The sequence below is a fragment of the Oryctolagus cuniculus genome, chromosome 5 (genome assembly GCF_964237555.1).
Source record: "Oryctolagus cuniculus chromosome 5, mOryCun1.1, whole genome shotgun sequence".
In the NCBI taxonomy this organism is placed as follows: Eukaryota; Metazoa; Chordata; class Mammalia; order Lagomorpha; family Leporidae; genus Oryctolagus; species Oryctolagus cuniculus.
This window is the reverse complement of record NC_091436.1, coordinates 113519947-113544671: the sequence shown is the minus strand read 5'-3', so window position 1 is coordinate 113544671 and position 24725 is coordinate 113519947. Positions and strand designations below refer to the sequence as shown.

General features: G+C 36.9%; 1 protein-coding gene across 2 annotated transcripts in view; it reads right to left on the bottom strand.

Annotated features, from left to right (window-relative positions):
* Positions 1–1787: 1787 nt before the first annotated feature.
* The window catches only part of COL21A1 (collagen type XXI alpha 1 chain), a 179693-nt gene continuing 156755 nt past the window's right edge, over positions 1788–24725 (bottom strand). For both annotated transcript variants that reach the window (XM_070073928.1, XM_051854625.2), the window contains 10 exons: positions 22936–22989; positions 20628–20699; positions 17159–17194; positions 14746–14790; positions 9836–9868; positions 8439–8585; positions 8296–8350; positions 7258–7458; positions 5695–5772; positions 1788–3379 (listed from right to left, as the gene is read on the bottom strand). In XM_070073928.1, coding sequence (XP_069930029.1) covers positions 3192–3379; positions 5695–5772; positions 7258–7458; positions 8296–8350; positions 8439–8585; positions 9836–9868; positions 14746–14790; positions 17159–17194; positions 20628–20699; positions 22936–22989 — 909 coding nt within the window. In that variant the 3' untranslated portion in view covers positions 1788–3191. The remainder of the gene's footprint in view (positions 3380–5694; positions 5773–7257; positions 7459–8295; positions 8351–8438; positions 8586–9835; positions 9869–14745; positions 14791–17158; positions 17195–20627; positions 20700–22935; positions 22990–24725) is intronic.

The following is a 24725-nucleotide window of genomic DNA, read 5'->3' as shown; positions in this document are numbered from 1 at the left end:
TATGAGGTAACTATAAGTATTCCTCATTTAACCTATGAAGAAATTTAAGCACAAAGAAGGAACTTGCAGAAGACTTACAGAAATAGAAAGTAGTAATTTGAATGCAGGAAACATCACTATGGAAGCCAGACTCTTTTCAATAACACTAAAAGGTCTTGCATGTAATATGGCCAAAACTAGGGAGCAACTATAGCCCAAAAAGGTACTTTCATTTAAAGTCATTCATTCTTAAATACTATGGCATTATGCATTAGTCTCAAATTTGCAAATAAAAATTATGTTGAGACCCAACATACTTGTATGCCATGATTACAGAAATGTTTCATAGTGAGATGCCAATTTAAAAAGCAGAGATCCTGAAAGTAAAAATGGTTTCTATTCCATAGATTCTGTTGTTCTTAAAATTCACCATGCACTTTCTAACCCCCCAGCTTTTTCTCATTTTCATTCTCTTTACATAATTTATATATGTGAATGCCTCCTAGTCTTTCAAATCTCAAATTATAATTCTTGTTTTAGGGAAGCTCTCCCTGCTGCCATCTGCATTAAGTTGGACTATCATAGCATAGTATTATAAACTGGATGCCTTAAACAAAAGAAATTTATTTTGAAAGCTGGAAGCTTAAGATTAGATTACCAGTATGGTCAGGTTCTGGTGAGAGTCCTCTTCTGGGTTGCAGTGAGCCATGTTCTCCATGTGTGCTCACATAGCCGCTTCCTTGATATATGGTTCTGTGGGGAGACAGGGGTTCAGGAGAAAGAGAGGAAGAAGGAGAGAGCAAGTGCTCCCTCTTCTTATGAAGCCATCAATTTTATCCTATCAAATTAAACCACAGCCTTATTACCTCATTTTTTAATCTTTTTTAATATTGAAATTTAATATTTTTTACTCTAACTTTCATTTAATAAATATAAATTTCCAAAGTACAACTTTTGGATTATAGCAGCTTTTTTCTCTCATAACCACCCTCCCACCCGCAACCATCCTATCTTCCACTCCCTCTCCCATCCCATTCCTCATCAAGATTCATTTTCAATTATCTTTATATACAGAAGTTCAATTTAGTATATACTAAGTAACCTGTTAAAATTACTATCTCTAAATTCTAGTAACATTAGGGTTTAGGGCATCAACATATGAATTTTAGGGAATACGTTCAGTGCGTAACATCATTGTATACGTTTCTGTAACATGTTCTCCTTTCTTAGAATAAATGTATTCCACTCACCTGTTTACTTACTTGTGTCTCATTAGTATGTGAGTTTCATGAGTATCTTCGAGCCAGATGCTAATTAAATTACCATGATATTCCTAGTATAAACCTGATACTTAATGGCATTGTGGTAAATGGTGGCTGAGTAATTGAAGAGGTTATATCAAATCATATTCCAACGTGCTTCTTTGCCAAGTCCAACAGCAAACACCATTAGAGCTGGGATAGGAGGACTGTTTTGCCCAAGCAGACATTTGGAGCATTGCTGGAGACAAAACACCAAAACAAGCCTCTGCCCACTTAGCTACTAAGCTTCACGACTTCAGTCTCCTCCAAAGTTCTCATCAAAGTGCATAACTGGAGTAAAACATAGACCAGCATTCATGACTGGTCTAGGAAGAAGGTGCTGCACCTGTTTATCTAAGTAGCATACCAACTCAATTTTTGAATTATTTCAGATGAACCAGATAGTCAATAATAGGACAAACAAATATATCTACTGAATAAATTACCATGTGATAAGGATAATATACACCAGAATCAGTTAAGATTGATTACAAAAAGACAATAGAAGCCTGTACAAAACTTTATTGTACTCGGAATAACAAGCATGTAACACAATTTTGAGCATGACAAAGATGAAACATTTCAAATTCTGTTTCTTACAAAAGCATTAAGTACAGTACACCAAGATTGTTCATAATGTTTTAAAGTTTGCTGAAAATATCAAGATGTACTACGATTTGTGTTGCTACCTTTCTTTACAACTAGAACATTTATTCCCACTAGCTTCGCTACAATGAAAATTAACATATATGGACATACACATGTAATACATGGGATGGAAACTGAAAGCATACAACAAATATTCCAATTGATCAGTAAGTATGAAGTAGAAAGTTCTTTTAGCACTTCTGAATTCATTTTCTCTGAATATGTTGTTCAATGAAACTTTTCTAAAATGTCTTTGATGTCATATAATCTGACCACTCCCAACGTCATCCATGTTTTCTCATAGCATATTCATTCTTTAGAGTTTGAAAATGAAATGAGAAACACTTTAATCTTCTTCAGAGGTGATATTCAAAATGTTAAACAACAAGAGGTCCACTGACCCTAACCAACAGGCACAAACACTGGAGTAAATGATAAGGCCGACAATACAGTTGTCTCTCAGTATCCACCCATTCCAGGACCCTCTCTCACCCCCATACCAAAATCTCCAGATGCTGAAGTCCTATAAAATGGCATTATATGTGCATGTAATCCATGCACAACCTCCTGTGTATTTTAAGTCAGCTCTAGATTACTTATAATACCTAATAAATATAAATGCCAGGTAAATAGTTGTGATAGTACATTGATTAGGGAAGGATGACAAGAAAATAGTCTCTGCATGTTCAGTTCAGATGCAATATTTTTCTGAATATTTCCAAGCCATGGCTGGTTGAATCTGGGGAAGCAGAACATGCAGATAGAGAGGGCCGACTGTACCGTCTATCCCAGCTGAATATCAGCCCTGATCTTATTTCCCATGACCAGATATGCTATTGCTAATGCAGAAGCATAAGTTGTGAGATGTGAAACATGAAATATACACGGACATGAAATTGAATTCCACTCTCTACTACATGGAGACTGAATGTGAAGTATTTCACAGTGACTAAATTTGACTGGCTAACAGGCAATGGTGGATTTTTATATTTAATTCTGATTAAAATGAATGGACTTTATAAGAAACCCTTGAAATTTAATTAATGCTACTCATGTCAAGGTGCCCTATTACTGAGGAGGCTTTAAAATCAGTCTATGTGACCTTTTATAACTCATATAGTTTTTCCTGCAGGACACAAATAATAACAATGCCGAGGTACTTCAGTTTCTTTTCAAGGGATCGCTGTTGGGTTTTCTTCCTGAGATGCAAAAGACCACAAAAGAAAAGCACCATGCCTAGGCTGCTGAATGAGGCACCAGACACTAATAGTTTGGTCCTTTTCTAAACGGATCTCTTCCAACAACGACACTAAAACACAGCGATGGGTCACAGATGCCAGGGGGGCCTGGCTGCCCTTGGATTCCAGGATTCCCATGATCTCCATCTTTCCCAGGAACACCTGGGTCTCCTGGGGGGCCTTCTTTGCTTATTCCAGGAGGGCCCTCTGGACCTAAAATGGGACATTAGCAATACATGAACAGAACATTTTGGATTATGATTTAAAATAGCATTCTGCAAAAAAAAAAAAAAAACACAATGTACACTGACAATACACTTAATGAGCATTTTGCATGTTTGCACTAATTGAAAAGAGAAAACATTCTCTTCCTAATTCTATATGCTGTCCACCTTGAAAAGAATTATTCAAAAGTGATCACTTATTCTTTATAAAAATAGGCTAAACATATTATTATAGCAATCATGCTACTGATTAAGACAATGAGCAAACATTTTAATATTCCAATTTGTAGACTGTCCAAACTTATTTCTTATACACTATCTTTTACCAAAATTATTCTAAATTACCAAATGATAAATACAGGTAAGCAAAGGCTCTAAATAGTGATTTTTATGCCACATCTGCAGTAACATTGATTATTTCCATTATACATTTTTAAAATTTCCATATCTGAATACATTGTTGTTAACATATCATAACAGTGTTTACAGCATTAATTTGTCAACTATTGCCTGATTAGTGCAAGTATCATGCTCAAGAACAAGACACTTCCAAGTGATCAATTTCAGTTCACAATTGATCATAATGAAAGGACTAAGAGTCAAAGGGAGCACATAAACAAGTCTAGTACCTGCTAATACTAACTGATAGAATAAATAAAGGGGAGAGTGATCCAACATGGGAAGTGAGATACTCAGCAGACTCATAGAATGGCGGATGTCCTAAACAGCACTCTGGCCTCAGAATCAGCCCTAAAGGCATTCCGATCTGGCTGAAAAGCCCATGAGAGTATATCAGGCATGGAAAGCCAAGACACTCAGGCAAAAAAGAAAAAAAAAACCTAAATGAAAGATCTCTGTGAGTGAGATCCCAGTGGAAAGAACAGGTCTTCAAAGAAGGAGGTACCTTTCTCTGAAGGGAGGAGAGAACCTCCACTTTGACTATGACCTTGTCTAAACAAGATAAGAGTCGGAGAACTCAAGGGGCTTCCATAGCCTTGGAAACTCATGACTGGAGCATGGGGAGATTACTGAGGCCATAAACAAGAGTGTCAATTGGTAAAGTCAACAACAGGAGTCACTGTGCACTTACTCCTCATGTAGGATCTCTGTCCTTAGCATGCTGTACATTGAGACTTAATGCTATAATGAGTACTCAAACAGTATATTTCACTTTGTGTTTCTATGGGGGTGCAAACTATTGAAATCATTACTTAATGTATACTAAACTGATCTTCTGTAAAAAAAAAAAAAAAAAAAAAAAAAAGAAGAAGAAATTATCAATTCCCAACTTGACTCTCAATGGGATTAAACATGACAATAGGTCTGATCTGATTTCATCACCATTTAAAAAATCATCTATTATTTTTCACTTTATGTTTCTGTGTGGGAGCAAACTGTTGAAATCTTTACTTAATGTATGCTAAACTGATCTTCTGTAGATAAAGAGAATCGAAAATGAATCTTGATGTGAATGGAAGGGGAGAGGGAGTGGGAGAGGGGAGGGTTGCGGGTGGGAGGGACGTTATGGGGGGGAAGCCACTGTAATCCATAAGCTGTACTTTGGAAATTTATATTCATTAAATAAAAGTTAAAAAAAAAAGAACAAGACACTGATCTTAGGCCTTTTAAAGGTGATGATTCAAATTTTTTTAAAAAATATTCAGATTTTAGGCTATAACACAATAGTTTGAGGTATTTCCTACTACTCTACTTCCTGTTATTACAAATAATAAGCATTTGCTTTGCACTTAACTACAGTTCGAGGTATCATTTTAATTGTTCTATATAAACTACATTAAAACATTTGAACCACTAAAAGCCTTATGAATTAACAGCATCTAAAATAATAATAGCAAACCACTAAAAACATAATTGCAATTGTCATGTTCTGTTCTGAAAGTAATATATATATTAGCATTTTAAAAATTCCACTCAAGTCATCACCATTTTACAAATAAGGAAATGTTAAATATCACAGCTAGCAGGGCTTACATACGAGTCCAGTTCAGCGTTAATGTGTGGCCCTCAAAGTCACAAAAACTATACACTGGATAAGCCAGAATGACTACAACTATTCCAGAACATTTCTAAGAACTAGATGTTAGACTATCTTACATGAAAGAGACAACCTTGCATTATCTGTGATTGTAGTACAAAAATTCTAGTAATTGGATCTCAGTGTGTTAAATGTGAATACTCAAAAATGGAAACAACTGTTTTGTCTTCAAATGATTTGACAGTGTCTTGTTGTTTTTCTGAAGTCAAAATGTGCTGCAACACTTTTATGCACCTGTCTATTCTTACCTGGGGGGCCAGGAGGACCTTGTTCTCCAGGAAAGCCAAACCCTTGGCTCCCCTTCTCCCCGTTTCTTCCTGGTAGGCCTGTGGAGAGTCCAATATGTGCCTGAGTTTACATTTCCTGAAAATCACTGCCTTCTCGAATGCTTCTTTCAAAGCTGTTAATACATACGTTGAAAGAAAAGTAGAACGTCTTTTTAAAAATAGCCTGCCATCTATTTTTGTATTACTAATGGGAAACAATTTTTGAAGCAATGGTCAAGATGAAAGACTCAGTGGAAATTAAATTTTAGGAAAAGAAAATGGCTTGGAATTATTACCTTTTGTATTAATCATTGTTCTTTTAGATTTGAAAAAATCTAAGTTGTTCATATAATATTAAATAAAAAGTGAAGAATTATCAACTAAAATTTCACATAAAAATTCAAAGAGAAAAGAAGTTGTGAGCTATTAAAAGGTTTTGTTATAAAATATCGTTTTTGCCAGCGCCACAGCTCAATAGGCTAATCCTCCGCCTGCGGCGCCGGCACACGGAGTTCTAGTCCCAGTCGGGGTGCCGGATTCTGTCCTGGTTGCCCCTCTTCCAGGCCAGCTCTCTGCTGTGGCCAGGGAGTGCAGTGGAGGATGGCCCAAGTGCTTGGGCCCTGCACCCCATGGGAGACCAGGAGAAGCACCTGGCTTCTGGCTTCAGATCAGCGCGGTGCGCCTGCCGCAGCGCGCTGGCCGTGGCGGCCACTGGAGGGTGAACCAACGGCAAAGGAAGACCTTTCTCTCTGTCTCTCTCTCTCTCACTGTCCACTCTGCCTGTCAAAAAAAAAAAATATCGTTTTTATATAAAAGTTTTTTTGAATAAGGTAGTAGTACAAAAAGTAACCAAAGTTAAAATAAAAGTCAAAATGGTGTCTGCTTTTCTATTTAAAGATCCAATTAGACTTCAAAAAAATTTCTAGATGCATTGTGAACATTTCTAATCTATAACTTCACCTGTTCATAATTATGACCTTGGTCTCTCTACTCTAGAATATTGCTATAAGAAAATAGAATAATGAATTCAGCTGACAAATTATCTAATGATTTAGGAACTTAACAATTTTCTTTCCTCATAAAAACAAAGATGAGGGAGGCCATTTAGCACAGTGGTTAATCTGCCACTTTGGACGCCTACATTGTCCCATGGTGTAGTGCCTAGGTTTGAGGTCTGACTTTGCTCTCCATTTAAGTTTCCTGCTAATGTATATCTTGGGTGACAGCAAATGGTTCTTGGGTCCCTGTCACCCACATAGGAGAGCCACATTGAGTTCCTGGCTCCTGGCTTCACCCTGGTCCCACCATGGCTGTTGTAGGCATTTTGAAAGTGAAACAATTGATTTGGGATTCAGTCTCTCTCTCTCTCTCCCTCCTTCCCTCCCTCCCTCTCTCTGCTTTTAAAGTTGAAAAAAATAAATTAATTAAAATAATTTTAAAAACCCAAAGATGAACTTTTCTTGCATGTTAAATGAATATTGGGTATGGATAATAATTTTTAAAATGCCCCTTTCCCCCACTTGCTTATTCAAACAAGTTTAGTACCTTTTAATCCTCTGGCACCTGGACGTCCAGGAGCACCCATTACTCCAGGAACACCATCTCTTCCTGGCAAACCAGGAAATCCTCGGGGACCTTCTGGGCCTATGGGACCAGGTGGTCCAGGAATGCCAGGGGAACCATGTTGGAACCGGCAATGATCACAATTTTGAATTCTTCCACGCTGAAGTAGGACTGGCAGCTGGGCTTAAAAACAAAGAAACCCCATCCCTTATGTTTAAATAGTGACTTACAGTTAACATTTCAAAGAACAACTTACCCAAGAATGTTATGATCACTGAATATGTACATATGTTTTCAACAATAATTTCACTGGTAGGAATTTAACAAACATGGGAATGGGAGGCCAGCGCTGTAGCTTAGCAGTTAAAGCAACCATCTATAGTGCCGGCATCCCATATGGGCGCCAGTTCAAGTACCAGCTGCTCCACATCCATCCAGCTCTCTGCTATGGCCTGGGAAGCAGTAGAAGATGGCCCAAGTCCTTGGGCTCCTACACCCATGTGGGAGACCCGGAAGAAGCTCCTGGTTCCTGGCTTCAGATCAACATGGCTCTGGCCATTGCTGCCATCTGGGGAGTGAACCAGTGGATGGAAGGCCTCTCTCTCTCTCTGTCTTTCCTTCTCTCTCTGTGTACTCTGACTTTCAAATAAATAAATAAATCTTTAAAGAAAAAAAAAAACATGGAAATACCATTGCCCTGTATAACAAATTTATTACAGTGATTGCTTAAAACCAGGGAAAAGTACAAGTGCCCTCATAAAAGAAACTGGTCGATTAGACATCATATTTTTTAATTCAGATATAAAAATTATGCTGCAGATAAAATTTAATAATGGTGTCAATAATGATAAATTGTTTTATAAAAAGGATTACAAAATAGCACATATATAAAAATAGATACCAATTGTAAGTTCTACTTTTTTAATTTATCTAATTAATATCATACACAACTTAATCAATAATATCTATGACTTTTATACTTTGAAAAAAGTTGCTCAGTTCTCTATGCTTGACACTTACCTCTTAATACATCAGTGCAAACTTGGCGAATAAATTGTTCTGAAAATTCTCTTCCCTGCATCAAATTATCAGTGGTTATCAAATGTGCACACCAAGTAAAAAGCATGAAAATACATAAATTGTGAAAGAAACAGAGTACGTACAGGTTTCCCATCCAATCCTGGAGGTCCCTGAGGACCTGTTTCCCCAGGTGGTCCCTTGGGACCCACAGGCCCCATCAAGCCATCCACCCCAGTTTCTCCTTTGGGTCCAATGGCACCTCTGACACCAGGCTCTCCATTTTCACCTCTCTAAAGTACAAAACATCTTTTAATGTTAAATGTAAACATTTCCTAAAGTACAAATTGCATCTTAAAAGTCCTTAAGGATATAACAGAGCATGTATATGTGTGTGTGTAATGTATGTTATGTGAAAATACTACCAGTGATCATGAAAAAATTTTCAAATGCTATTAAACTGTCATTTATCCATACACCCAGCCAACCAGCCCTATAAACAGCCACTATTTATTGAGTATATTGTATAAGTAATAGGTAAAATGCTAGATATATAGCAATAAATGTGGCATAGTCCTGTTCCAAAGATGCTTCTGTTCCAGTGGGACAAATGCAGAAATGTACAATATTCTTTACTGAAAATATGCAGGAAAAAATTCAACTCTCATTCAAGAAAGAGAATCAAAAATATTGGCAAACACGTTAGATTTTATAGCAAATTCAGTGTAAATATACTCACTAATTTGGAAATTCTACTGAGGAATACGAAAGATACTTTCTGTTTACAAAATGAAAAGCTTGGCCAGCACCACGGCTCAATAGGCTAATCCTCCGCCTGCGGCGCCGGCACACCGGGTTCTAGTCCTGGTCAGGGCGCCGGATTCTGTCCTGGTTGCCCCTCTTCCAGGCCAGCTCTCTGCTATGGCCCGGGAGTGCAGTGGAGGATGGCCCAAGTCTTTGGGCCCTGCACCCGCATGGGAGACCAGGTGAAGCACCTGGCTCCTAGCTTTGGATCAGCGCAATGCGCTAGCTGCAGCACGCCAGCTACAGCGGCCATTGGAGGATGAACCAACGGAAAGGAAGACCTTTCTCTCTGCCTCTCTCTCTCTCACTGTCCACTCTGACTGTCAAAAAAAAAAAAAATGAAAAGCTAGATTTACAGGATCAGAAACCCAACAACAAGGTCTATGTAGGGGATGATGTCATGGCCCAACAGGTTCAGTTGCCACTTGCAATGATAGCATCCCACATCAGAGGCTAGTTTGAGTCTCTATTACACTTCTGATCCAGTTTCCTGCTAATGAGCCCAGGAATTCAGCAGAAGATGTTCCAAGTGCTTGGGCCCCCTCCATCCATGTGGGAGGAGTTCCAGGCTCCTAGCTTCAACCTGGCACAGACCTAGCAATTGCAGCCATCTGGGGAATGAGCCAGCAGATGAAATATCTCTCTCTCTTTCGATTTCTCTCTCTCATCTCATCATTCTGCCTTTCAAAAAAATAAATACTTCTTTTTAAAACGAAGCATAATATATGAAGGAACATACCTCTCCTTTCATACCAGGATGACCTTGAATTCCCTTTGAAAATTAATAAGAAAAACTAGAATAAATGCACAAGCTACGTAATATGCCATGCATCTTTTACCAAATATTCAATCAAACTTTAATTTTCTGTTTGGAAAATAATTATAGAATAAGTGTCAAAATTATATAAGACTTTTGCCAGAGTGTCTTGCGAGTGAGATCCCAGTGGAAAGAACAGGTCTTCAAAGAAGGAGGTACCTTTCTCTGAAGGGAGGAGAGAACCTCCACTTTGACTATGACCTTGTCTAAACAAGATAAGAATCGGAGAACTCAGAGGGCTTCCATAGCCTTGGAAACTCACGGCCGGAGCATAGGGAGACTACTGATGCCATAGACAGGAGTGTCAATTGGTAAAGTCAACAACAGGAGTCACTGTGCACTTACTCCTCATGTAGGATCTCTGTCCTTGATGTGCTGTGTATTGAGATTTAATGCTATAACGAGTACTCAAACAATATATTTCACTTTGTGTTTCTATGGGGGTGCAAACTGTTGAAATCTTTACTTAATGCATACTAAACTGATCCTCTGGAAAAAAAAAAAAAAAGAAAGAAAGAAATTATCAGCTCCCAATTTGACTCTCACTGGGATTAAACATGACAATAGGTCTGATCTGATTTCATCATCATTTAAAAAAAAATCATCTATTATTTCTCACTTTATGTTTCTGGGTGAGAGCAAACTGTTGAAATCCTTACTTAATGTATACTAAGCTGATCTTCTGTATATTAAGATAATCAAAAATGAATCTTGATGTGAATGGAAGGGGAGAGGGAGTGGGAAAGGGGAGGGTAGTGGGTGGGAGGGACGGTATGTGGGGGAAGCCATTGTAATCCATAAATCGTACTTTGGAAATTTATATTCATCAAATAAAAGTTAAAAAAAATTATATAAGACTTTTTTGTCTTTTTAATAAGGCTAATAACTAGAAAATGTTAACTCATAACATAAAATTTAATTTGCATTATTTTTTCATTCTAAGATACCAATATTTTCCTATGTTGCAAGTCAAACCAGGTAGGTTAGAATGGGATTCCATTGGTTTTAAAATATATTATTATTTTGGCCGATGCCACGGCTCACTAGACTAATCCCCCTTGTTCTAGTGCTGGTTGGGGCGCCGGATTCTGTCCTGGTTGCCCCTCTTCCAGTCCAGCTCTCTGCTGTGGCCCAGGAGTGCAGTGGAGGATGGCCCAAGTGCTTGGGCCCCTGCACATGCATGGGAGACCAGGAGGAAGCACCTGGTTCCTGGCTTCGGAACAGCACAGCACACCGGCCCTAGCAGCCATTTGGGGGGTGAACCAATGGAAAGGAAGACCTTTCTCTCTGTCTCTCTCTCTCTCCTTGCACCCACATGGGAGACCAGGAGGAAGCACCTGACTCCTGGCTTCAGATCAGCGCAGCGGGTCGGCCGCAGCACGCCTTTTGGGGGTGAACAACGGAAGGAAGACCTTTCTCTCTGTCTCTCTCTCTCTCTCTCACTGTCTAACTCTGCCTGTCAAAAATGAAATGAAAATAAACACTAATCAGTTTAAATATAAGGTATACTAATTCTTTTTTCTGCAATTGAGTAGTATGTTTCTTCAAGTTCACAAGTGAACTTCAAAAAGTTCACGAAAAATTAGATTAAAAAATAACTTGGAAGCAAAAAATTTTTATGTTTATACATATTTTTTCATAATATACATTTCCTACAAAACTCCCTGATTTGTTCTTAATATTAAATTTTGATTGGGAACTATTGATAAAGAATGAGTTAAAAATACCATTAAATGTTATTAATAGGAGCGAAAACACCTATTTTTCCTGTGCTTACTTTACTCATTGTAGATAAGGAAGAGATTAAAGAAATCATATAATTTAAAATATGGTATTTATCTAGTTATGTAAACACTAGGACACATGTATGAAGTTCACTCATCATAATAACTGGATAGATCTGAATAACTATTAATTTTTTTCCATTTCATCTCTTTCACATATTCATTTCAATGGAATATTGAGATAACATTCAGGAAGGACAGTAAAATTCTACACTATTTAAATTCATTGTACATTTAGGCTCTAAAAACACCCAGTTATCAGTTAAAGAGAAGGGATTCTACTTCTACATACACAGAAAGGTTTTCATTACTCAAATAAAAATTGTTGTTCCACAAAACATTAAATTCCATGTATAACATTTCACACCATAAAGTTTGACTTTGGGTATATCTTTTGATTTATTTTCAGGTTCCTTAGACATCTCAGACAAAGAAAAGACCAACGTGGGTAACCATGTGTCACAAAGAAACACAAAATATCAAATTAAAATGTAAGCATAAAATAGCAAATATTTAGTTTTTGTATGAAAATCTACTGGTGCCAGTGCAGTGGCATAGCGGGTAAGGCTGCCTCCTACAGTGCCGGCATCCCATATGGGTGCCAGTTCGAGTCCTGAATGCTCCACTTCTGATCCAGCTCTATGCTGTGGCCTGGGAAAGCAGTGGAGGATGGCCCAAGTCCATGGGCCCCTGCACCCACATGGGAGTCCTAGAGGAAGTTCCTGGATCCTGGCTCCTCGCTTCAGTTCAGCCCAGCTCTGGCCATTGCGGCCATCTGGGGAATGAACCAGTGGATGGAGGACCTCTCTTTATCTCTCTGCATCCTTCTCTCTCTGTTTAACTCTAACTTTCAAGTAAATAAATAAATCTTTAAAAAAATAATAAAAGAAAATCTGTTACAGGTTTGAACATATCCAGTGAAAAATATTATATGCAAATAAGCCAAAATCTGAAATAGTTGAGCACTATGTGACAAACAGGTAGGAAATTCAACACTTGACCTCATGTGTGAAGCTTCATTTCATGTACTAAATTATTTTTAAAACTTTACAAAATTATCTTCAGGCTATGGGTATACAGTACATAAAACATAAATAAATGTCATGTTTAGACTTGAGTCTTTTCTACAGTATGTGCATATGCAAACACTCAAAACCTAAAAAAAAAATCTGAAATGTGAAAACATTTCTGGTCCTAAGAAATTCAATTTTTGTGAGTGAAAAACACTCTTTAAAGCCATTCTTTAAATATTGCTTTTTTTTCCCCCTAAAGAAATACAGAGACTATCTGTTCCAGATATAATCCTACAACTAGAGCCAACCTAAGATGAAATATAAAACAGTTAAGTTCTCAGGATAAGAACAGAATTAGAGCTGAAACTGAAAACAGCTCACATCCAAGAATACATTAAGATGATTTTGTGAGAGAAATATTCACTTGGACTCTATTCACAAAATGAGGGCCAAAACATTACACACGTGCAGCACTTGATATGCTGACAGACACGAAGACTGTTTACGTCAAAGCTAGGGTTGCTGAAAAGCTACAGCTGCTCTTGCCCCTGGGTACTGCATGTAGGCTCAGTTCCTGGTTGTGGGAAATGCTGTTTCCAACAAGTCAAGGACACAGCTTTCTATGGAACCCAAATCATTTCTGCATTAGGGGTGCAACATTGGCTATTTAGCTTGAAAAGTGAGAGAAAAACAAATGAATGGCAGCTAGTGGCTAGCTAAGCTTGAGCTCAAATTCCAAAGGACCTAGGATAATTATTCCAAAATGTTCCGTGAAGGGCATTAGCTTCCGGGGTTGAATGGATAAATGGGTGAAGATCCTATGAGAACAGCTGTCTATAGAGATGGTGTGATTAATTTAGGGGAACTGAAAATCTTTTGCGAGAGAGGGGAATAGGCACAGGTTCAGTTGTGTCATCAAGTTGGTTTGAGTTTGTGGATATTTTCCATCGAACATAAAATAATTACATGATTCTATGTAGGTAAACCTGATTAATTCCTCCTCTCCTTTACTTATGCTCTTAATTGTTAGCTTTTTAATTCTCAACTCCTCCTCAAACCTAGCCCTCAGTTTCCATCCTATGTTGTAAACAATCCTGATGTCATGTCAAACACTCTGCCCTCTGGTATCTCTCAATCTTCAAGTGATGGATACGGAGACCCTCATCCTCGGAGACATTCCTACACAGTTAAACCCCACCTTCTGAGCTGGTATAGTTGCTAAATCGTTCTCCCACTGATACTCAGAGAAACAGCTCTATTTTATGGGAGAACCCAAATGCAGAGCTTGACATTTCAATTCAGACTTAGGGGGAATGAGGTCAACATCTGAAACTATAACATGCTACATACATACTAAGTACATCTATGTTTCTTTTGATTCAATTTGACTCTGACATGGCAAACTGAATGAAACATTACCTAATGAGGAGAGTTTAGTCAGGGAAAAGGCAAAATAATCTTATTACATATCTTTTCATAACCCAGTCCCTCTGCGTGGCATTTTAGTTAGTCTCTAAAGAAGTAAATTCTATCTCTGAAGAAACTGGAAGGAACTAGTACATTCCTCCACTATACGTGGCTCCAACTGCTCACACTGCAAAAGAAAACATGACTAAACAGCAGATATGCTGCCATGGTGGCGCTGGCTGTTTCTGACCAATGACTTCTTCAAGAACGAGGTGGAATTGTCACCTTCCATCATCTACTTGGCCAGAAGAAACCCTGAAAATCAAATTCCAATGTTCTCAGTATCAGAAAATGAAAATACCACAGGTCTTCAAAAATGCGTGGAAATTATGTATTAATTTTAAATATTTTTCACCAAAATAAGTTGATCTTTTATCCATGTTTCCCTGAACCTTTTAAAGTAACTTCTCATAAAACAAAAAGCATTATTGCACCCCACCTAGCATTTTCAACCTTTCATATTTAGGACACATATTACCCCGACCCCCTACTTCACTCACTTTTATTTGAAAATTGCTGAATTATAGGATTTATTATCTCCTTTATATTCAAAAACAAAACCAAATACCTGTTGACCTGGAATTCCTTGTCTTCCATTTTCTCCTTTTGGACCCTTTAATATTTAATAAATAATAAATCAGCACAAATATGATATAATCACATATACAATATAAATTTTATACTATCTTGAAGTCTGAAAGACATGTTACCAAAGCAGTGATGCAAACATATAAATTATGTGAGAGATGGGAAAGTTAGCTACTTCAGAAAAAAAGGCAAAGTGAAAACAAAGTCAACCTAACATTGTAGTCAAAATGGACACAAAGAAAAAACTACTGACTTCAGAGGAACACATAAATAATTTTAAAGAATGAGAGCATTCTGCTGAATCCATATTAATAACATGAAAATAGCATTAAAATTCAATGGATGTGAAAATTTTTATCAATTCGTGACACGATTACATTCAGTGTTGACTATGGGTAAGTGAAGAAAAGCAAACCTCTTAAAAGTTTTCTTTTATAAAATTAAAGCCATATTGTTCTCCTCCAGCAAGAAATTAAGTGTAGATTTTTAAGTAAAGCCAAATTAGAGAGAATTAATAAGTACATAAACATATTTGTTGATTCAATAATATTTTTTTAATTTTTTTTGCTTTTTAAGTAATTTATTATTACATTCATTCGTTTTGTGGGTACAGCAAACTATACTCCTACAGTTGTATCTATGAACCTCATGGGATCTGTTCTCTGTGCATTAATATCACATTAACAAGAGAATTGATGAGAGCTGTGTTGTAGTAATTATCATGTGTTGTGATTCAATAAATATTTTTGAATAACCACTATATAAAGAGTGATTACACTAAATCCTGAAGTACTACTTCATCCCCATCTTGTGGAAGATAATTAAATTGTAGGACAACACTCTTAGATAATATAATCAGTGAAAGATCTAGTAACTAAACTTTTAAATTGGTCTTGCCTTGTATTTTATTCTTTAATTATATAACTGAATTGTCCATATTTATTGAGCAGTACCCATTTTCTGGAACTCAGGGACATCATTGTTGCTTTCAAGTTGCTTATGTTCCAGGATGTGGAAAGATGAGCAACTAAATCAGGACTGATGCAAACACTGACATAAAAGTGTACAATGCATAATTAAATGTGTGTGCAGCATACTACTAAAAATTAAAATGGGGCACCTGACAGAGGGGGCAGGGAATGTATCTCGCTCTTGAACACAGCCCTGAGAGCTGAGTAAGAAGTATACAACCGGGACAATGAAAGATGTGGTACCAAGCAGAAGACACGCATGACACAGGCAAGTACCTGTAGTTCCTTTTGGCTGAAAGAGCACAGCAGAGGTGGGCAGGTGTGTGGGTAGCTTGGCAAGAAATCACACTAATGAAGAAGATTCAGTCAAACCAGCAGGCAAATTATGGCACAGACTTGACTTTGAACTGTGTGAGGCATCATTAAAGGATTCCTAAGCAGACACATGGCATAGCTACTGCATGTTGGTAAAGTGGGAGGAGGAAGAGAGTTGATTGGACTCACGGAGACTGATTACAAGAATGTTACAGTAAACCAGGATCCCTGACCCAAAATGATTAGGACAGTGGGGACAGGGAGAAGGGACCAAGTTCAAAATATGTTTAGGGCTCATAGAACAACTGAATGTGAAGCAAGCAGGCTAGGTTTTAGGATGCCTTCCAAGATTTTTTTCTGAAGTGGGGAAGAGGGATTGACTGTGTGGTAACACCAAACACTATGAAAAGGAATCTACAAGTAGGAAATTATTTATGGAGAAAGATGTCAAGTTTGGTTTTCAACAAGTTACTGAGATAGAAACTGGAGCATGCACACAGATGTAAACCTTACCTTATTCCTACTTCAAAATTAATTTAAAGGAATTTCATTATAATAATATAGGAATACCTTCAATAAAAAATTGCCTGGAAAACAACTGAATTTTGTCATGCTACTCTAAAAGAATAAATTCATGAGGAGGGACTATTAAGAGTGTGAACTTAACAGTTTTTGACTGTTATTTCAATTTGAAATTTCTCCCAAATGTATCCAGAAATCCTACACCTTTCATAATTGTATCAACTTGAATATGCTTCATATTTGGTATTGTTTCTTGTCAGATCCGTTTTTCAGATAAGCAATTTAAAATCATTTTAGAAACAAAACACTATAGATATTCAAATATATAGATTTTTGTTTTGCTTTGTTTAATTATTTGGTTCCCAAGTTGTCTACTGCAGTGAAAAGGTGAGGAATATTTAAGTTATATTTGCTATTGTCTGAGAAGCTGAAGAGCAAAAAAAAAAAAAAAAAAAAAAAAGGAGGGGGGTTGAACAATTAGACATTCATGGGAAAAAATAAAGGAATTAGAAAACGATGTAAGAGTTTTAAAAAGCCCCAATTTTATTACTAAAACAAACAAAAAAAGAAATGCGCACAACATACCTGAATGCCTTTTTCACCTTGATCTCCTTTGTCTCCCTGCAAAAGGACAGTTTAATGTGTATTATAATCTACTATATTCTGTATTCTTTCAAACAAACATGTTTTTCTTCAGTACAAAAAACTGTAAGGTTTCATACAAATTCCACAAGTGCCTGTTTATACAGAAGCTGACTCTTAACACAATATTTGGGAAAACAAAAAAACCACATTATGTCAAAATTATATTCTAAAAGAACAGTTTCTTGTGCTCCTACATGCAAACGCAAATTTACCACCATTTCAATTTTATCAGGAAGAATAAAATTTTTCATTTTGTTCATCATCTGATATTAAACAAATGAGAAAACTTGTTTCGACAAATGCTGTTTTATAAAATCAAATTGGAAATCTTCCATTAACCTAACAGTAGCCACAAGTTTATAGGAAAAAATGACAAAGTAAAACACAATGCTTAAGTGGTATTTTAGAAAATATACACTCCAAAACTGAGCTTCTAGAGGAAACCTCATATTCCATAATGATAAGTTTCATAGAATTTCTCATCTAGAAGGAAAATTAGAGATCAACCAGAACAATGCCCTCATTTTCACAGATAATAAAACTGCTGGTTACAACAGGAAATTGAATTTAGACACCTTCTCCAAACTTTCTTTGTATCTTACCATGATAGCTAAACAATCAACTTTTGTGTTTACAGAAAAAATATAGATTTTCTTTAAAATTTAAAATTTTAAATCAGAAAATTCTTTTTAACACAGGTATGTATTCACAGATTTAGCTAACATTCACCAAGAATCTAATGCTTAACCGCTGCTGACAGGCCAACCCCTGTCTCGGCTCATGCTTCCAATAGCTCTTTTGAACAAAAATGACAAGGTTCATGCTGCATATGAAATGTATATTAGGAAAGCATTATACATGTACTTGAAATTTTTTTCCACAAAAATCAATGCACATTAATTTGTTACAAAATCAACAGTTTGAGGCACTTAACTTTATCAGAGATCAGCCTGACATCAGGTTGAAAAGCGCCTCTATCAGAACATCATGGATCATAAACTTAAAGTAAGAACAAATATCCAATTTAAGCTGAAACTTGGTTCAAAGAATGGGGAAATCACTGATGCTAGACGAAAAGTTTCGGACCACCACAAAGAAATCAGAACTTTACAAATGTATAACTTGTTTTATGAAAAGATGAATATGATGTTGAAGCCCATAGCAATTGACCAAATTAATTAATGAAGAAAAATTAATCTTGTTCATGCCCTCATTTAATAGGGCAAAATGATTAACAGCAGATACAAAAGCCAGCACCATAGGCATTTTTTAACTGATTCAGCTTACACAGTTCTGACCGAGAAGCAAGCTTTTTGTTTGACGAATGCCAAAACAGGTGTGCCCAGATAAGCTGCAGACAAGAAGAAACCTTTCTACGGACATTTTTAACAAGTGGAATCAAGATCCTGAAGCATTTCTTCCAAGAATCATAACAAAAGCTTACACATGGCTTTACTAGTACAATCCTTTAGTACAACCAAAGCGATGGCTATCAAGAAGCAGTCCAATCCTAGCGAAAGCAGAAAGTGAAGCGAAAAGACAAGAAATTGTTAGGATGTTCATGGCATTTTTCTTGTTTACCTTCTTGGGGACTAAAGAACAATAATAACTGTTTATGAGGAAGGCCTTTCGAGCAAGCCAGCCAGAGGTTCAGCAGAAAACCTCCAGGGAAACCTCATCGGAGTCCTGACTGACCACAATAATGCTCTGCTCATCCCTCATACCAAACAAGGCCAAATTTGTGAGAGTTTCCATGGGAAATCACTAAGCATGTACCTTAAAGTTTTTTTTTGTTGTTGTTTTGTTTTGTTTTGTTTTGTTTTGTTTTGACAGGCAGAGTGGACAGTGAGAGAGAGAGAGAGAGAGACCTAGAGAAAGGTCTTCCTTTTGCCGTTGGTTCACCCTCCAATGGCCGCCGTGGCCGGCGCACTGCACTGATCCAATGGCAGGAGCCAGGTGCTTCTCCTGGTCTCCCATGGGGTGCAGGGCCCAAGCACTCGGGCCATCCTCCACTGCACTCCCGGGCCATAGCAGAGAGCTGGCCTGGAAGAAGGGCAACTGGGACAGAATCCGGCGCCCCGACTGGGACTAGAACCCGGTGTGCCAGAGCCGCATGGCGGAGGATTAGCCTGTTGAGCTGCGGCACCGGCCTTTTTTTTTTTTTTTAAGTTTTTCTTTAGCTTCTTCTGACTTACTTTTGTGTCCTGTACCATTTTCTTCGACTACATTGTAAATTTCCAGGACTCCTCAGTTCTTTATGGATGGGGTAAATGGCTAATACTATCACTGACAAAAGTGTCTGGAACTTGATGGAGCTTATACTGAGAAACAAAGGTTACAGTTTTTATCTTTTAATTCCATCTTTCTCACCGATTATTTGATGCTGCCTCATATTTACAAGTACTTTTAGCTGGAAATGAATGTACATGCAGTAGTATGGACGTTGGCACACAAGCATCAGCTGTTCCTCAAAAATTTTAAACAAATAATATTTGTACAGATACAGCTTAGCATGCTGATACTTTACCAAAAACTAAGGATAGCAAGAAAGAGACACAGAGAAAGAGAGAGAGAGAAAGAGAGAGGGAGACAGAGAATATCTCATATTGCTATCTTACCTCACCAAATATTTCAAATCAATATATATGATTTGCAATTTAAACTTTTTAAATGAATTTTAAATGAACTTATTTGTGACATAATTGCTCCATGGCAAAACATTTTAGGTATAATTTTTTATATTCAGAATTTTGTCCCAGTTTTGGTAAGAGTGATATTCTTATTTTGGTAAGAATGTTTGAAACTGACTTTTAAAAAAATTATAATTCACTTGAATTGACTGAAAAAATTTGAATTCACAGGGTATAACTTAATTATACATTTATATTTTCTGATTTGCATTCCTCTCCCAAGATCTTCATCTAGAAGACAATGCCCACTCAGGGATATAAAAGGAGCCAGAGTTATTAGCATGGGCTGAACACATTACACACACATCACTTACATTGGGTGTTAATCATTTAAAAAACAACCAAATCTGCTACGTGCATTCACAAAAGAGAAACCTAGGGGCAGGTATTGTGGTACAGTGGGTTAAGCCACTGCTTGAGACATGGGCAAATAATGGTTTAAGTCCTGCCTCTGCTTCTAATCCAGCCTCTTCCTAATGTACCTTGGAGGCAGCACATGATAGTCCAAGTATTTGAGTTCCTGCCACAATGTGGGAGACTCAGGTGAAGTTTCAGGCTCCTGGTTTTAGCCTAGCCCAGCCTTGACTGTTATGGGCATTTGGGGAGTGAGCTAAAGGATGGAAGATATTTCTATCTCTTCTGTCTCCCCCTGCTCCTTCCCTCTCTTCAAAATTCATGACATTTTAAAAAGTGATTTCTGTTTTCTAAACTATGCATACCTTTTTTCCTTGAATCCCAGGTAAGCCCATGTATCCTGGTTCTCCTGGAAGGCCCAATGCTCCTGGCTCTCCCTGGATAACACACAAATTTCAAAAAGATCATAGACCGACTACTTATGAAAAAATACCAATGATTTTTATCTCTTATATAATATATCAAACTTACAACAGATGGTTAAATATTTGTTGACAATGAGAATCATTACTACAGAAATAATAAAGAATAAAAAGTTTACTAGGGTTCCAATAAAATTTTCTGCATTTTTCCCTGTCTTTGCCAATTAAAAGCATTCCACACTTCAGAATTATATGTTTGTTATTTTAAATCTTCAACAACAAAACAAGTAACAATAAACATGTATTTCTTTTTGTTTACCTATTTACTAATAATTTCTATTCTTTCTCCAAACTCCTTTTTCTCATATTGCTATTTTTAGAAAACTTATTTTCATGTTACCAAACTGAAAAATAAAAGTAATAAAAATTTATAATATCGGCCAGCGCCACGGCTCAATAGGCTAACCCTCCGCCTCGCGGCGCTGGCACACCGGGTTCTAGTCCCGGTCGGGGCGCCGGATTCTGTCCCGGTTGCCCCTCTTCCAGGCCAGCTCTCTGCTGTGGCCAGGGAGTGCAGTGGAGGATGGCCCAAGTGCTTGGGCCCCTGCAGCCGCGTGGGAGACCAGGATAAGTACCTGGCTCCTGCCATCAGATCAGCGCAGTGCACCGGCCGCAGCGCACCGGCCACGGCAGCCATTGGAGGGTGAACCAATGGCAAAGGAAGAGCTTTCTCTCTGTCTCTCTCTCTCACAGTCCACTCTGCCTGTCAAAAAAAAAATTTATAATATCACCATCCACTGTTCTCATTTATGATAATTTTTGTCGGACACACACATATTCAATTATTAAGTACATTCACCCTAAGTGCGCAATTTGACGTCTTTTAATCTCAAAATATAATAATACTGTGATTTTCCTTCATAGTCATTATGTATCTTTATAATATGATTTTTAATTTTAAGAATATTTAACTGTATAGGTTAACTTTTTTTGATAAATTTCCTAATGTTTAAAATTGATTTTCAAAATTTATATTTTTATAAACAGTGACGGGATAGATATCCTTATAGTTAAATTTATGCATATTTAGTTTTCTTCATATACACAGAATATCATTTTCTTAGAAATAAACGTTTGAGCTATTCTCAGAAAAGGAAATCTTGTATAAGTTATCCTAACTCAATTGCCCCACCCTCCATCATACTACAGGAGTTTTTCTTTCCGAAACTAAGATATTTAAAAAAAAAAAAAAGAATTTTTAAGTAAAAAAATCCATGCAAGTGTAAATGGATGATGCCTTGACAATTTTTAGGATCTATCTATAAAAGATGAAACATAGGGGCTGGTGTTGTTGGCACAGTGGGTAAAACTGCTACCCACAGTGCTGGCATCCCGCATGGTTGCTGATTCAAATACCAGCTGCTCCACTTCAGATCAGCTCTCCGTTAATGTGCCTGGGAAAGCAGTGGGAGATGGATTAAGGTGCTTAGGAACCTGGACCCATGTGGGAGACCCAGAAGAACCTCCTGGCTCCTGGCTTGGATTGGCCCAGCTTTGACCATTGTTGCCATTTGAAGAGTGAACCAGGGAATGGAAGACTTCTTTCTCTCTCTCTCTCTCTCTCTGCCTCTCTGTAACTCTGCATTTCAAATAAATAAATCTTTAAAAACAGAGAGAGAGAGAGAGAGAGAGATGAAATATAATATCCTGAACATGTTTCCTGGGTTTTGTCTTATTTTTACCTTTAGTCCAAATCTCTATCATACTAACCAAAGACCATCATTTTTTGTGGAAATCAAGATTTATTCTCTTTGCTTTCTTGTGCTCATTCCTGAGCCAGTGAATACTCCTCTAGGTTTTTAAAAGGCAAAAGAGAACTTAAAATCCCACAGAAATAAGCATGAACCATTTGGTTTGAAGGAAATTGTTAAAAGCACTGTGAGAGTCGAAACTCTTGTGTTAAGCTATTTTATACTCTGACTCCGAGAGTATATTTACATTTGCATGCACTTTTACCATTTCTAGAAAAATTAAGCCAAATTTTTTTCACATCTTTATTGCCCAATGATAAAGTACCTAAAAAATAGAAATGAAACCCTGCACTAGTCATTTTCCTCCTTTGGTATAAGGTAATCTTTAATTTCATGCATCTCTCTTTAAGGATTTCAAACCATTAATTTTCTCAAATAATGAGAACTTACATAGTAAAATTTCTTTGAAAATATTCTCAACTGCATCAAATCATAATTACCTTGTTCCCAGAAGCCCCAGGTGTCCCTGGAAGTCCAGGTTCACCTTTGCTCCCCTGCCAATGAACAAAATAATTTAAATTAAAAAATAAGTCATAATATTTATGATACAGACACTGAAGGGAATATATTTCAACTTTCCTATTATTTGAAACATATTTTTTTATACATAAAGCCTATTAATTAAGCAAAACCCTTTTAGTTCATCAAGTAAAAAGCAGAAATATCACTGTTCTGCAGGAGTACCAATAAGGGCTATCACCAATAATCAAATCACAAGATGTCAACTTCACTCATACACAATAATTATTTGATACTCTATATATTAGCTACCATAAATCAGACAATATATGATATTTATTTTTTTGAGTCTGGCTCATTTCACTAAGCATAACTTTATTCAGTGGGGGATTAACATCATGATTAAAAATAAATTGAAGGAAGGTTATTGCGAAAATTAAAAGAAAAAAGTGAAAGAAAAGAAGGACAGTGGGAAGGAAGCATCATTCTTAGAATTGTATCTAGGAAATACATGAAGTCTGTTCTCCTTATATTATTTAAAAAAAAGAAAAACGTTAGCAAAGAAATGAAATCTGCACATTTATAAGTCTCATAAAACCTCGTGTTAAATTTGGTAGCTCCATGTATAAAGGATGAGGTTAGAATTGTTAGGGATCAATATTGATTATCTTGGTCTGCACAACGTACAGGCAGGGGCCATGCATTAGGAACATCCTCTGGGCTTACACTGCTCATCATAGTACTGTTTCACTTTTTCTGTATGACTCATCTTCAGTGTCAAACTAAAGAAAAGAAAACCAGCTGCAAATATACAGTGGCTTTTTGAAGCAGCAAGAATCAGAAAGCATTTAGTGTGTGCTAATTTTCAAGACTGCTGGGTAATCCTTAGTAACCCATGGGCCACCCAGGTCACTGTATATTTCTGAAATAAAGTTTTACTGCAACACAGACACAGCCCATATCCATCTGTTTATCCATGGATGTTTATTTTGCACCATAACAGAAAAATTAAGACAAAATAGTTACAAACTGGCCCTTTGCATAACAAATTTCCAACACCTGAGCTAATATATTGCATGAAAAGAAGGTGAAATGCTTCACTGAAAACATTACACTAAGTATAATTTTAATTAAGGAAAAAAATTTAAAAGAAAATTATGAGCAATTTCTACTTTGCAAGTTCAGTCATTCAAGAGTTTTAACTAACTCTGTTTATACCTACTGCTATTAGGATCCATAATATTCCAAGGGACCATAAGGGTCCAACACTGATAAAACAGCAGCTACTTTTTCCTAATCGCTGGGTTCCCTTAACACTATATTCTTCTCTTTATAATTTTGTTAGTATAATTAATTTATAAATTAAAAGTAGAATAGATCATATTATGTATCTATCTGGTGTGCCAGGGTTAATTTCCCCGGAACAGTGTCAGCTCAAAGGTTATATGTTTCCAAAGAAGCAATTCTGTCACTTCCTTTTGAAAGGTTCTCCTTGAATCTACTCAATAAGTGGTTGGGAATAAAAATATTTTTCTGAATCAAGCCAGAATTTATTTGGTTTGATCCCTACTCTGTTTAATTCAATTTTTTCCACCCTAAAACCTCTACCCATATGATATTGAAAGCACGGTTAACATGTAGTTGGCAAAACTGGCAGGCAGAAGTAGACAAGCTAGTACAAGAGTCAGTAAACTGATTCATGGGCTAAATCTAAGCAAAAGAGAAACAGTAGTCCTCATAGCACAGGATTCCATATCCCCATAAAATAGTC